This window comes from Haliotis cracherodii, unplaced genomic scaffold, assembly GCF_022045235.1.
Source record: "Haliotis cracherodii isolate W230 unplaced genomic scaffold, xgHalCrac1.p SCAF_1, whole genome shotgun sequence".
Lineage (NCBI taxonomy): Eukaryota > Metazoa > Mollusca > Gastropoda > Lepetellida > Haliotidae > Haliotis > Haliotis cracherodii.
In genome coordinates, this window is record NW_027266264.1 from 39013631 (window position 1) to 39029347 (window position 15717).

General features: G+C 39.7%; 2 protein-coding genes across 3 annotated transcripts in view; one reads left to right on the top strand and one right to left on the bottom strand.

The window, feature by feature from the left end:
- The window catches only part of LOC139477680 (ADP-dependent glucokinase-like), a 38294-nt gene extending 36958 nt beyond the window's left edge, over positions 1-1336 (bottom strand). Inside the window, exon 1 of the mRNA XM_071260061.1 lies at positions 1118-1336. Coding sequence (XP_071116162.1) covers positions 1118-1290 — 173 coding nt within the window. The 5' untranslated portion in view covers positions 1291-1336. The remainder of the gene's footprint in view (positions 1-1117) is intronic.
- Positions 1337-1560: 224 nt separating this feature from the next.
- LOC139464391 (metaxin-1-like) lies at positions 1561-15211 on the top strand. 2 transcript variants are annotated; one of them, XM_071245921.1, is made up of 7 exons: positions 1561-1660; positions 6667-6736; positions 7817-7893; positions 8397-8489; positions 9196-9452; positions 12152-12309; positions 14510-15211. In XM_071245921.1, exons 1-7 carry the CDS (start codon positions 1577-1579, stop codon positions 14776-14778), a joined length of 1008 nt encoding a protein of 335 aa, XP_071102022.1. In that variant the 5' UTR covers positions 1561-1576; the 3' UTR covers positions 14779-15211. The 2 variants fall into 2 exon arrangements, with proteins under 2 accessions (XP_071102022.1, XP_071102031.1); XM_071245930.1 differs by lacking the exon at positions 6667-6736 and having other exon boundaries at positions 1579-1660.
- The last annotated feature ends 506 nt before the right edge of the window (positions 15212-15717 follow it).

Genomic DNA, 15717 nt, shown 5'->3' on the forward strand with positions numbered 1-15717 from the left:
TATCATTGTTTATTATCTGGTGTCCTTTTCAAAGTGAAAGTCCTCTTCTTTTGATGATCATGATGTACTAATCTATGTTAAAATTTGTTTGTTCTGTTTTATTAACCATGTATACTAACTCTAATTCATTATTTTAACTGAATAGATTTTAGTACTTGGTACAGGTATTATTTTGTGGTGTCTTCAGTTTCAAAACAATAGTTTTATTCCATAACTATCTTAACCACTGGTAATACAGGTTAAAGTTTTTTAATAATGTAAACATGGTACCAGCTAAAATCCAGATTGTTTGATGCTACTGAAAAATACAGGAGCAGTTCACAATCTTTTGTCTCTGACTTAAATTGTGTCCAAATAATTATTTCATAAAACATATGTCGCTGACAATATTGACATTGTACATCAGTCATGATGTGTAATGAACTTTAACGTTTCTGTTTTCTTGCAGGTATGCAGAGCGTTCCTTTGGCTTTGAAATGGACGAAGACATTCATTACATTCCAAACCAACATATTTGATTTCTTTAAAGTAATGCACTCATGTAAAAGACAGCATAAAAATTATTTGTTTAATAAAGTTTCATATTTGAGATAAAGAAGTGTGATGGTTTTTTTACAAAAATGGACAGTAGGCGACTTCTACAGCTTGTGCAAGAACGATTCGACAGCATTTAGAAGAGTCAAGTTTGTTGCAATACTGGCAGGGTTCATTCTAGGAATGTTCTGACATGGGCCCTTTATGTGAAAATTTCAAATATTCAAGAGATACACTCATACAGCACAATGTTATCATATGCCCCATTGAATTTGAAAATGTGGGCCTTTTTTCAAATTTAGGGGTAAAAGCACAAGGCCCCACCCTAGAATTATCCCTGTACTGATGTATCAGCAAACCCAAGAAAAATAGTTTTAAAAATCCAACCCTTTTATTTTAAAATGGTGTGAACTGGCTACTGACAGTGTAAACTTGTATCAATAAAAATAAATGATAATGTCCACATGTCCCTGAACCGAGAACATTCTGTAGTCTGCCTTTAATACTACATTTGTTGTTGTTGTTGTTGTTGTTTTTATGACACGATGGCTTTATGTAGTTGTACCTATTTCTGCTCACTCACCCCACAGCAACTCGTTCAAACTTTCTGATCGGTTCTTCAATTTGTTTTCCCCAAGCTTCAATCACACTTCTTTCGATGTCATTTAAAAACTCATCGGAATCCGAATTCCACACAGCAAAAATATACGCAATACAGATTGCTGAAACCCCAGCAATTAAAGTTTTGGGAATCATACTGTTATGTTCCACATAGGAGAGTTTGGCGAAAAGTGAGCCTCTCAGCGCCTGACAACACACTCCGGTATAACCCGGAAGTGATATCGCTAAACAAATAATCTGTATTTCCATACGACGTAAAACGGATGGGGACAAGAACGTTCTTTTTTCATAATCATTTATATTCGTTATTGTTTCCTTATGGAATAGATATGGGGTAAAAATCATTCTATGTTACCACATATGATCACACGTCAACACGGATTACTCCGCCCTTACCGGAAGTAATAGTGCAACTTTCAAAATGTCCGATGATGTTCTTGAGCTTCAAGTCTGGAAGGGAGACTGGGGTCTCCCTTCAGTTGACCCTAACTGTCTAGCTGTACTAGTACGTACTGCTGTGCTTTACTGCATATTGGATCATTTTTATAATAATCTTGAACTATTGTCACAATGTTTTCATATTGTTGCGTCCCTAACTTTCAACTCATGTTCAGAATCAGCAGTTTCTTATACTGTTATACTTATAGGTCTTATAGGTACAGACCTACAGGTTCCATGCTATGGTGCTCAGTTCAAATCAACAACTTTGTGTTGTCATTGGTCTGGGTCTAAGTGTGGATTTGATGTTTCATGTAATGCACTCCCTTAACTAAGCAAATAATCATCCTCAAACTTCATTTAGCAGTTTAGCAGACGAAAGTTTTCCTGCGAATCCACAATATTCTTTTTTTGCACTCTGACGGAGCTTGTGAGGGATTTGTTCCGAATCTATGTAAGCGAGCAGTACTTTCAAAACGTAACAGTAGGGCAGAACAATCATTACATAGCTGTAGCATTATTTCTTCATTAAACAATGTTATGATTAGCTGCACTCATTCAGACAGTTATATTACATAACCGTCCATGACAGTGAGAAGAGAGCTCAGAACACATGGATTTACCTTTTAGATGGCAACAGTCCAAAGTCCCAGTGCTTAGCCTCATCTGCTTGAGTTATTCCTACATAAACAAATGATCTCCACACGGAAGTTGGAGTTGTCTCCTTAGCTTCTCCCAGTTTTCTAGGCTCAGGTACAACCAAAGAAGTATATCCTTGCTGAAGGGCCTCTTCTATCATTTCTGCTCAGGCACTTCTTGAAACTTACATCATTGCTAGATGATGCTGGGTGTTGTTGTAGAGGACATAGCATGAGATGGATAAGATATAGAATACCCATGAATGGACACAGGTACTTGATCCACTTTGTCTTTGGTGTATTCAGTTGTGTGAATCTTCCAAATTCTTACAATCCTTCTCCATACATTCCATTAGGAGAGGTGTTAAGGGCTTATTTATGCATTGCAACACAACAGACTGCTGATATTGCTGCTGGATACAGATGATGCAAAATACACATAATGCGTGTCTCTTGTGTATTTCAGCTAGCTTACTTCCCTGACAGCCAGGAGTAGACCCAGGTGCCACCCTCATCACTTAGAAGTGGTGCAGAGCTTGGCTGTGGTGGTGGCGAGTATTTGCTCCACTCAATTTCGTTAGAATCAGATCTTAGTTCTTGCTACCGCTAAACAAATATCTAAGGACATCCTATTACAGGTCATGTCTGAACAAACTCTCAAGAACTTGATGATCTATATGGCACTAGTATCAAACTGGCGACCTCCATGCAAAACTAAGCTTTGAAAAATATTATGACAATATTTGAAAACTAAACTTTCTGGAATGTCTAATAAAAGTCCAAGATTGTATGGCAGTTAGTCACATGGGCTGTGTAAAGTCTTTTCTGTTCAAATGTGTATCCCATAGAAGCAAGAGATAGACAATGATTTTGATGGAATCAGTCAAATAGCCCGTAAATGTTTTGAATATCCTGTTAACATTTTTGAGGCTACATGATTAAAAAAACAATTTCTGACTGTGACTTGAACACATGTTGAAGTGACCCATAATGGAATGTCCTAAGCAAGATCTAATGTCTGACTTTAATGAGATTGACACTTCACCTTTGTCCCGTGGACCTCACTTATGTCATTGTGTACCTTATTATTTTTACCACTGGAAGGCCTGATGGCTTGAACTTGAGGAGGCATTGGAATAACCCGCCCTGTTGCTGTGTGGGTGGACTGGTCTATTCAGATGACTTCTCCTCTCAGGAGGTGGCTGATCTTCTCCTTGATACCTCTCTTATGTTGGTCAGCTTTCTTGGGATGAATCAGCGCATCATAGCCTGTGACCTTTAGGTATGTTGCTGGGTCACAGTGAACAGATGCCATGCTAACCACTTGAAATGGCCTGTCTGGATGTTGCTGTGGTCCTTTACTTTAGGTTTCAGATACCTGCCGGTTTGTCTTACCTATAGACATGACAGTGGCATCTGTTGAGGCAAGGGCATTAAATGACTGTGAAAGTCCAGTTTTCACCCTTGTGGAACTAGGATTGAATTTCTGGGCTTGATTGTAGTGCCATCAGAGGTTATTACGAGATATGTCCCTTCTGTGCCCCTCCTATTGACCAATCAGATTCCACCTCTCCTATCACTTACATTTGCTTCAAACAAAATAGCAGTGCAAGTCAAGACAATCTGAACGATAATCAGATCTCTATTGTAATAAAACAGGTTTTACTTTGCGAAGAGTATCACATCATGTGAGTACCTTGATTAAAAACATGAAAACGTTTGGGAAATATTTATTGACACCGAGTTGGGAATACACATGATTTTTAAATCCTGCAATCCGACCCGGATGTCTATTTCGTTACATGAGTTTGATTGGACTATACATAGACTCATTAGTCCAATCAAAATATAACTCCATAATTCCGGCCTAGTTTGGCAGGGGTGGAAACTGGACTTTTATAGTCAAGTCCCTTGCCTTGGGAAGATGTGACAGTGGGAGTTGGTGGCATGAGGTAGATTGGGATCTGCAAGGGACTGGCCATCAGACCCTGAGACAGCCTCATCAAAGACAATTATGTCCAAAGCCTGTTCCATTACTAGAGAATGCATTACCTGTGGTGTCCCTGCCTCCACAGGGCTGACCTTATGTTCCCCCATATCCATGGGGAACAGTGGTTTGGGTATGACCAATGCAGCAGGTCCGACCAGTGACTGTGGCTTCGGTGCCAAACCCAGATTAAACAGAGCCTTAAACCTGGCCCTCTTCTCCGTGATCAGGTTGTGAAGGTTCCCAAACACCCAGGAGAACTGCAATAGAGTACACCAGACATGTGGTGGAACTCTTCCCGGTACAAGAACTTGATGATCTTGATCTAATCCAGATGTTTCACCTTGTCACTAGTTGTTCGGATGTTCTTGTGTTGTGTTGACACTGGCTTGCTGTACCTGCAAGTCTGTCCAGGGTTGTATAACTTTGCTGAACACTTCAAATTGTGTCCTCTATGAATGAAAGAAATGTTAGAGACATGCATTTAGTTACCTATAGCAAAAATAATTGCAACATCTGTCTTACAATGTATGAAAAATGACTTCCAGTTGTACAACACTGTTCCCAGTTCCTGCTGTGGATTGTATTCTAAAATTGTGCACAGGTCACACCATGTGATCACTTGTTCATTATATGCAGCCATTGGAGCAGCTAATCATGACATTGTTCTCGGAAGTAATAATACATGGCTATGACTTCACAGCTATTAAGATTAGAGCTATGTGTAGTGCTCCTTCTAATAATGATTATCTACCATCCAGAACTACACATGTTAAGGCATTGCCATTCCCACGGAATGTTGTATTTAAAGTTTCAATACTTATCTTTCCAGATATTGCAAATAGGGCTGAAGTAACTTGAAGCCTTGTATATGTAATGCCCATATTTTAACAATATTTTTGTGTGATGAAGTGACAACCAGAAATATTATATATTGTCAAAATGAAATATCAAAGTAGGCATACTAACAACAACATTCATAGAGATTGCAATGGCTAATACAAGTCCAGCAATACTATTTCAAGGCATGATTGACCAGAGAACAAAGTGAGCCTGCAATTAATACAAACAAATGAATCATTCACCTATACAACAAAAACACAAACACACAAAAACTCCATTACATAGACAACGATGTTTATAAATTAGCTCCTGCTATATGCAACATAGTGCATGGCATTGTCTGGGAGGCTTATCCAACATCAACTGACTGATTTTCCTTTAATTATGCCAGATAAGTGACAATACTAATCCTTTTAATAATGTCACCCAATCACCTTTTTAAAACTTAAAATATTCTAAGAGTCAAGTTCCTTTTGTTGTGTTTTCAGTACACACACTACCTTATGAGAATTATATACATTGAGCATGTATAGGCCTTCTTCTCCATGCCTGGCAAACATGGCTTTATAAACACTGCTTGCATGTGTAGATCCTGGCACACAGTTGAGAGCTAAGAGTCCTTATGAGGATGGGTAGTACAGGAGACTTAGGTGTCCATCTAGTCCAGGATGGTTTCCACATTTCTGGTGCAGTATCGTGATACAGCAGCACATACCCAGGAAGGGTAGTCACGAAGTAGTCACATTATGGTTAGAGAAGTTTCTTGCAAGGATTTTAAAAAACTTGTTTCTCACTTGTCAGTTGTCACCCTGGTAATTAAGATCAAATCCATGACCAATGTGTCAAAATAATCTGTAATATTTATGAAACCAATATTTCAAGCTGATCATGGTCAAAAGCTTTAGCCTTTATGGATGACTGTGACCTTTGCTTGAAAGTCTTCAGTATTGTCAGATGCAACCTAGGATTTCACTTTGCTATGTATGCTTCAATGTATCTGGGTACTGTACTGGAAACATCGGTGCCGTCTTGTATTAGCTGGGTGACCTGTAAATCCCATCCTCATAGTTGGGACATAGTGCAGCATTATCAAAGGGAGACAAGCCATACTGCTTTTTCGATTGAACGTTGTGCAAAGTGAAATGTAGTAAATATTTCAGGCGTCTTTAAATTTTTGAACTTCATATATTATGACTGTATTTATATATCCATTAGAAAGTCTGTTTTGACATCATTTGGTCATTGGGTTTTTGTCAGTAAGGACAGCAAAATGAGATCATGTAAACAATATTCTCATTTTGATAAATTCCTACTTGTAGGGAATTCTGGATATTTTATAAGAGATGAAATTCAAGACTAGGGCAGTATTTTTTTCAGATAAAAAACATTTAGTTAAGCCGTCCTCACAATCATAGTGTTAAAATAACAGTGAAAGGCAAGTTCTGTACCCTTGGTACTTTGTTCTATGTTAAATTCAGCATACATATTCCAGTACTTGTATGGGAATCTCAGTGAAACTGAAACAGTTTGTTACTTATCATTATTATTGATAAACTCATCTTATTTAGCTAGTGTTTGACATGTTATATGATTTTAATTGTGCAGGCCTACTGTAGATTCTCTGGTGTTCCTGTGCGAGTGAGAAAGACCGGAAATACATTCAGATCTCCCTCAGGTATTACCCCGACCTGTCTATATCTCAACTGTGTCTGCACATACAATGTGTCATGGAATATGTGTCCAGCAACGCAGATACAACTGCTCTCACAGACAGTTTTATGCAGTGATCCAGAAATATGTTTTTGCCAATCGGACATTTACATTTTGGTCATGCTCACCTCATATCTGAGGTGCTGGATATTCATGCATGAATAAAAAGAATATAACTTAAGTGTCACTTTTATAACATAGATACATGATGTATATTCAATTTATTAACAATTCAACGGTACATAGATTTGATATATACAATGTCAACCTATCGGATGGAGGTTTTGCTAACTTGGCTTTTGAACAGTTTCCACTGTATTACTGTTGGTTGTGTCTAGCCTTCCAGCGGCGCATTGTCTGTGTTGGGTCAAAGTCCATCAACTTTGGTCAAAGCGATATACACATAAGTCTGTCCAGTGTCTCCGTCATCAATCTACATCTGTCGATTCTTAATAATGTTTTGAAAATCCTTGAGCTACGACTCCAATCAGTGTCACTTACCTGTGGTGATTGATTTTGACCGATAGCGTCTAGTCACCTTTGTAAGTCGTGTATACACTCATCAACAACAAAGACATTTCAGTCTGGTTGCAGCTCTTTATTTTGTATCTTTTGTTATGATATCCAGTTTCAGGTTGTAATGTCCTGCTCATATGTCCTGTTGGCAAATTTTAAAGTGTCCGGTTTGAACTAACTTGTATTTCAAATCGGACTAGTCCGGTTTCCGGATCCCTGGCTTTAAGACTTAAACCCACCTGTTGCCAGTCAATTTTCAGCAGGACTTCTAAAATGTTTCAGTACTCTTTTGAAAGTTTATCAGAGCCGACTCTATTTTTGGATGACGTTCTAGCATTGTTCGTTATATTATAATGCTATTATACAGTGCTTGTTTTTGTTAGTGTGCATATTTGGCTCATTATTCACATGAGGGTGTTACAGCAATATGTATTGTCATGATTGTATAGTTACTTTACCTGACTAACATTGATGAGAGCTATTGCACATGTGATGACCTTCTGTGATACTGAGCTACCTTTCTCTTCAGGGGAGTTCCCCATGCTGAAGCATAAAGGCATCACAGAAACTAAAGTGGCAGAGATATTCAGTTTTCTACGTAAAAAGGTATGCAATAAATGTTTATAAAGAGTTGTGAATGGGATATTTTTGTATAAGAATTCACAAGAAGTTACCTACTTTTGTGAATTAGATTGCAACATGAAAAGAATTTTTATGTTCAGAAATTGAGCAGACCGTAGTAAAAATGTAATCATGGAAGTTGGGGAATAAGGTAGACATGAGACAAATGTCAATGTTCTCCATTGTCCAGTAATTTCATCAAAGATTGAGCATGGAGGAGATGATGTGGACTAGTGGTTAAAGCGTTCGCGTGTCATTCTGAAATCCCATGTTCGATAGTTACAATGTGTGAGCCCATCAAACATGTATCCCTCGCCATGATATTTCTGGAATATTGATAAAGCCGCCTAAAAAGCCATACTCAGTCACTCATCCAAGCCACCAGGAGAAGCATGCAGAGGTCTATAATGTGCCTCACAACTTGCTTTCAAGGTGGATGATGTGATCCAGGTTTGTCATCACATTAGTGTCCGTGTACTCTTTTTCAGAACTGGGGCTCAGATTTTGAACTGACCAACAAACAGAGTGCTGATGTTATAGCCTTCTCCTCACTATTGGAAGAAAAACTACTGCCTGCTGTTGTAAGTGGTTGACAGGATCGGGTACCCTCATGACCATTGTATAGAAGTTGTAGTGTTAATATAACGTTAAACCTTTTAGTGCCCAACTCATAATGGAAATCTAATTCATATTGACACATATATTTGAAATTGTTTTAGAGACAAAGTCAATATTATAACCAAGTTGTGCAATATGGTAAGCAATCATAAACATGTGTAGTTAGTTTGTCAGAGTTATGTCCCTTGCACTACATGTATGGTCTGGCAAAGTCACTGAGTCAGAGTGAAAACTCATCTCAGTGAAGGCTCTGCTTGAATTCCCAACATGGGCACAATGTGTGAAGCTCATTTATGGTGTCTCTCCCCACCCCCAATGACATGACTAGAATATTGCTACAAACAGTGCAATAACGAACTCACTCTGTGCCAGTTATGGGAGAAATACAACTCTCATGACTTCATCCTTTCATAGAAGAATTGCGGAGATGTATGTCGACCTGCTCAGAGGCCAATATGCGGGCCAAAGTCTGCAGCAAATGTCAGTCAAAATTCTCAAGTTGATTTTACAAATTCATGTCAGTATAGTTATGACAAATATATGGCTTTGTGGAGGTGGCTGTTATTTCCCTGATAACAAGATAAATAAAATATATAGAAAGTTTGAATGTCAAATTTCAGTACATTTTTCGTTGTTCCTACTGTTGACTGGTTGATGTTCTGCTTACAGTTGCACCTGTGGTGGATAGATGGTAAGACATTCACAGACTTTACACGGCCATGGTATGCTAGAATCATCCCATTCCCACTGAACTTCTATGTGCCTGGGCGGAAACAGAAAGATGCAAACCTTCGCGTCTTCCTTTCTAAAGGAGGGGAGAATGTCACTGACAGTGAGGTTGAGGGGAAGATTTACAGAGATGCCAAAGAGTGTCTTAACCACTTGTCATACAAGCTTGGTAGTCAGGAGTTTTTCTTTGGGAAGACGTGAGTTGAGTTATCAAATATTATTTCTGTGCTACATGATTGCATGCATTTACTGTGGTTTACTTTTGCTATATAATGCCATGACAAAGTTGATGTTCCTGCCTTTGGATGGAACTATTTCAGATAATTGTTATCTTCTGAGACAAGAACTGGCGACATTGAAAACTTTTTTTTATTGCTCCTGCCTGCCCTGTCCTGTCATTAGTGTCTGCCCTAACTTAGTGTCATTAGTCTGACTGACTGACTGAGGTTGGGGATTTAACGAGTGCTTTCCGACTAACAACGTATGTCACACACAGGCCGACCAGGCCATTTAGTGTATTAGCCGAAAGGAGCGTAAATAATTTGCAATGCGATTTGGGGCTTTTGGGATTGCTTATATAGGAATTTTGAAATTTGGAGATTTGGAATGTATGCCAGGGGATGGAGAGCCTAAGGGAGTTGTGGTTTGAGTTTGAGTTTAGTTTTTATTGTTTTGGTTAGCTTATTTGGAGGTATTGTTTTTTATTTTTAAATGCTATTGATTAGATCTGTTTGGAGTAAGTATTTGCTGTAAAGTTGGATATGTTGTTTTGAGGCTTTAATATTAAACGGTAGTCTCTGCCCTCACTACCTGTTGTATATACACTGACTTCCTGTCATGTCTGCCCTGACGTCCTGTTGTATCTACACTGACTTCCTGTCATGTCTGCCCTCACTACCTGTTGTATCTACACTGACTTCCTGTCATGTCTGCCCTCACTACCTGTTGTATATACACTGACTTCCTGTCATGTCTGCCCTGACGTCCTGTTGTATCTACACTGACTTCCTGTCATGTCTGCCCAGACTTCCTGTTGTTAGTGTCTGCCCTGACTTCATGTTGTATCTACACTGACTTCCTGTCATGTCTGCCCAGACTTCCTGTTGTTAGTGTCTGCCCTGACTTCCTGTCGTTAGTGTCTGCCCTGACTTACCATCGTAAGTGTCTGCCCCAACTTACCATCATTGGTGTCTGCCCTAACCCACTGTCGTTAGTGTCTGCCCTGAGTACCTGTTGCTCCTGTCAGGTCTGCCTGGTGCGCGATTTTGATTGGACTATGCATAGACTCGTTAGTCCAGCCAGATGTAACTCCATAATACCAGCCTAGTTCGGCAAGGGTGGAAACTGGACTTTTATAGTCAGTTCACTCACTTGCCTTGGGAAGATGCAGGAAGTCAGGACAGAGACAATAGGAAGTCAGGAAAATAGTCAGTTGTATCTACACTGACTTCCTGTCATGTCTGCCCTAACTTACTCTTGTTAGTGTCTGCCCTAACTTACTGTTGTTAGTGTCTGCCCTGACTACCTGTTGTATCTACACTGACTTCCTGTCATGTCTGCCCTGACTTCCTGTCGTTAGTATCTGCCCTGACCTCCTGTAATTTGTGTCTGCCCTGACTACCTGTTGTATCTACAAGGGTGGAAACTGGACTTTTATAGTCAGTTCACTCACTTGCCTTGGGAAGATGCAGGAAGTCAGGACAGAGACAATAGGAAGTCAGGAAAATAGTCAGTTGTATCTACACTGACTTCCTGTCAGGTCTGCCCTAACTTACTGTTGTTAGTGTCTGCCCTAACTTACTGTTGTTAGTGTCTGCCCTAACTTACTGTTGTTAGTGTCTGCCCTAACTTACTGTTGTTAGTGTCTGCCCTAACTACCTGTTGTATCTACACTGACTTCCTGTCATGTCTGCCCTGACTGTCAGTGTCTGCAATGACTGACTTCTTATCATGAGTATCTGCCCTGAATTCTTATTGTGACAGTCTGTCCTGACTTCCTATTGTCTCTGTCCGGACTTCCTGCATCTTCCCAAGGCAAGTGAGTGAACTGACTATAAAAGTCCAGTTTCCACCCTTGCCGAACTAGGCTGGTATTATGGAGTTACATCTGGCTGGACTAACGAGTCTATGCATAGTCCAATCAAAATCGCGCACCAAAATAGAAATCCGTTTCATAAAGTGTCATGCAGATTTCGGTCGACTGCAGGATTTGCAAAGAATGTGCACCGCTAACTTGTTGTCAACAGATATTTTCTATATCTTTTCATGTTTTTAATCAAGGTGCACACATGATTTGATGCACTTCACGATGAAAGACTTGTTTGATCACAATATAGATCTTGAGATCTTGATTAACGATCAGATCGTCTTGACTGGGCGCCACCGTTTTGTTTGAAGCAAATGCAAGTGATAGGAGAGGTTGAATCTGATTGGTCAATAGGAGAGGCATAGATAGGACATTACTCGTAATAGCCACTGGTGGCGCTACATTGAGCCCAGGAATTCCAGCCTAGTTTGGCAAGGGTGGAAACTGGACTTATAAAGTCAGTTAACTCTCTTGCCTCGGGAAGATGGACTTCCTGTCACGAGTGCCTGCACCGAGTGACTTCTTGTCATGTCTGCCCTGTCTGACGTCTATCGTGAATATCTGTCCTGACTTCCTGTCATGAGTGTGTGCCCTGACTTCCTGTCATAAGTGTCTGCTCAGACTGACTTCTTTTCATGTCTTCCCTGACTTCCTGTCATTTGTGTCTGCCCTCACTACCTGTTGTATCTACACTGACTTCCTGTCATTTCTGCCCTGACTTACTGTCGTTAGCGTCTGCCCTGACTTCCTGTCATGAGTGTCTGCCCTGACTTCTTATTGTGATGGCTGATATTGCTTGTGTTTACACAGACCCTCATCGCTGGATGCTCTCGTGTTTGGCTATCTGGCCCCGATACTGAAGGCACCACTGCCCAACAACCAAATACAGAACCACCTAAAAGGCTGTGACAATCTGTGCAGTCTTGTCAACAAGATACTGCAGAGATATTTCCCTCCAGATCCAGAAGGTATTAAGGCTTTTATTTTTTTTGTAGCCTTATTAGATGAATGACATTGTTATTATTCTCGGCATCAAACAGTAACCACACAGAAACAATAATTTAGTGGCTTTCCCGGATAATAGCTCATTCAGTTAATAAATATTGTAAATGTCGAGATGGATTTATCTAGAATTCAATATTAAGTGCCCTTGGCAGGAAAATTGGGAGAAACATTATCATATGTACTATAATAACAAGAATGATTTTTTTTTTTTGCATTTAGGAATTTGAACTGTCATTTGCTCCAACTAGTGATTGTAAATATCGGCCTCGGAATAGGTCTTGATAAATCTCTGCTTCTAACAGCATCAGTATATCTTCCTAACAGTACAGGAGGCAGTAGTTGAGCATTCGGGAATGTCGTCTACCCTTGCTCCACCCTCTGTGTGAACCTTGCCAAGCAGTGTTTCAGGGGAACTTGTGAAGTTGTGAGGTGTCATTCCTGTAACTAGCTGTCCCATGTTACAAAGATCAGGTGTCCCTGAGAACATTTAAAAAAATCTCCCTTAGAACTATCAGTGTCATTCACCAGATTCCACGTGGCTTAATACACTACCACATCTCAGTCAGCACTGGAGAAGTCATATTACATGTTCCCACTTTCACCTTAATCCATGTACAGTCTTGGCATGTCATGACATAAATGCTCAGTAGAAATGAGTTACATTATACACTTTGATTTTGATAAAAACACAATGAGAAAATGTTGTTACATTTAGATCAGGATCACAATGCCACAATATTGTGTTTTGTTACTTGATGGTGTAGCAAAGCAAATATGGCCCCAATGACACCAGTGGATTGAGAGGAACTGGGTGAATGTATTGTAAGGTTGCAAGAGTTATCCTTATCCCCCTTTACTTCAGCGTTTCCTCGTTAAAAGTAGTTTGGTTTCTTTATCTCCATGCGGGTGGGTCAGTCCATGTAGGGCAGGAGTATTGTACAATTAGGATGCAAAAGCAGTGTCATTGAAACATGTTACTTAATGATGTCTGTCTTCCTATGATATGGAGTTGCACTACTGATACATGGATTCCGGATAAGTCATGTGAATGTTTGAATGCATTGTTATGCTGTTTAATGAATTTGGCTGATATTCCATCTCTGTGGCCACTGTAGACTCCTGTTGTGTGGTTACTGGGATGGCGTTGAAACACAGATATCTCAGTTCAGAGCTGGCTATTTTAGTGTAGATTTGAAATAGGATTTCAGAAATATTACCTTTTTGATCATTTGTTGTCAGTATGGAATCCTACCCACTCTCTGGTAGATGTCATTGAGTGTAAAATACTGTTTTTGACTCTGAGTTAAAAGTTTCCATAGTAGAATGGCGGTGTCCACAACTACTTTGAAATATTGACTAATGCAGAAATACTCTGATAATGTTTATCTCAATTTAAGAAAATATGTCTGTAAACTTTTTATATTGATAGGTCAGGACTGAGGCCTGTTGGAGGAGCTGCTAGTTATGTTGTTAACAAAATTATGTCATTCCTCAGCAATGGAGACAATGAGTTTGTTGCCAGCATGTTAACATCTCAACTACAATTGTCTAGCATCCTGGATTATGCTGTGTAGTAGACCTCCATGTTATTATGCCAGATACCCTGAACTCTTCCTCCACCATACCTTTGTTTCGAATGTGATGTCAGCATCTATCTGTCCTGTCATGAGTGCAATTTGATCGAATGGCTATGTTTTTTCGTCATGACATTTGAATCCAGTTCAGAACGAAGCTATGGTAGCAAGCTGGAGAAACTGTATTTATCTTAATAGAATGGAGATATAATATATGGGATAATCATGGATGATTGTCTAGTAGCTTGTCATCATTTGATTATTTACATGGCATCAAAGTGAGAGTAGACCCACGAAGATTCCGGGGTAGAATAGGTCTTCAGCAACCCATGCTTGCCTTAAAAGGCGGCTATGCTTGTTGTAAAAGGCAACTAACGGGATCAGGTAGTCAGGCTCGCTGACTTGGTTGATGCATGTCATTGATCCCAATTGCGTGGATCGATGCTCATGATATCAATCACTGGATTGTCTGGTCCAGACTCGATTATTTACAGACCGCAGTCATATAGCTGGAATATTGCTGAGTGAGGCGTTAAACAACAAGCCAACCAACCAAAATGAGAGTAACTGGATGTTTGTTGTTATCTAGAGCAAGAAGCAAAGCGAAAGAAAGAAGCAGAAGAGAAACGTCGCAACACCAACTCTGATGCTGCAGAGTTCCCCAACAAGAGAAGGAACATGGTTCTAGCAGCAGTCTTTGCCCTGACCACAATGGTGGGATATGCATTCATGAGTGGACTCATACGACTGGACTTTGCGGAAGAAAAGACAGACCCTCAACAAAATCAGACCAAACCCCCCGACTTCCAGGCATTTGACCAGATGTTTGAAGATGAAGGAGATAACGAGGAGGAGTAACCTCCAAATGTGGCAAAAAGCAATGTATCCGTGTATGGAACAGTGACAATAGATGGATGCTGATTAAGAGCATGCCTTTGGGTGATAGATTGAACAATATTATACAAAGTCCTAGCTGTCATGTGAGCCAGTGTGTTATTTAACTGTCCCCAGTTGAGGGACCATAATTTAGGTCACAGTATCTAGTGTCAGTTCACACGGTCTGGTTGTGGTACCACAAGGAGGTAGATCTCAAAAAGAACTGTAGTGATTGTGGCAAAAGATTTAAGCTCTGTATATATGTTTGAAGAGATTCATCCTTTAAGTATAGTCTATGCTTCACTATGGGTGCTGGGCATGTAGATGTGTGGAAATGTCTGATTGAGATATCCCCAGGATCTGCATGTTGTGTACACTTTGCAAATTACACAGATATGTTGCATAAATATTTACACTGGAAATGTATTTATGTTATACTTATCCTGGCCTTGAGGATGCTCCAGATCCATTTCAGGGCAACCATCAAGGTGGTCATCTTTCAAGTTTTATTCTAACATGACACTTTGAAATCTTGCATTTTGAATGGTCCTTGGCTGTATCAAATATATTTCAGACTATTAGTTTGCTTCTCTTCCGCATCACTGCAGAGAGAGAATGGAGTGAATCCAACTGGGCTTTTAGTTAAGAGGTTTCTAATTTTTTAAACTTAATAACTTTTAAACATGTTGAAGTTTAAAGATATCCAATCATGGTCTGACAACTAGTAATTGGTAACAGCACAGCCTCTCCTAAAAATTCAAAGGCAGTACAGGCGTCCATAACTTCTGCCATGGTCACAAGAGATTCTGAAAGGGGATCAGACAATCTTAGTAAGATCAAGTCTTTCTTCTGGATATGATACTTCTTTGCATTAAGATCTCAGGACACCTCCTTAGAAGGTTGCACCAAGATATTTATAAA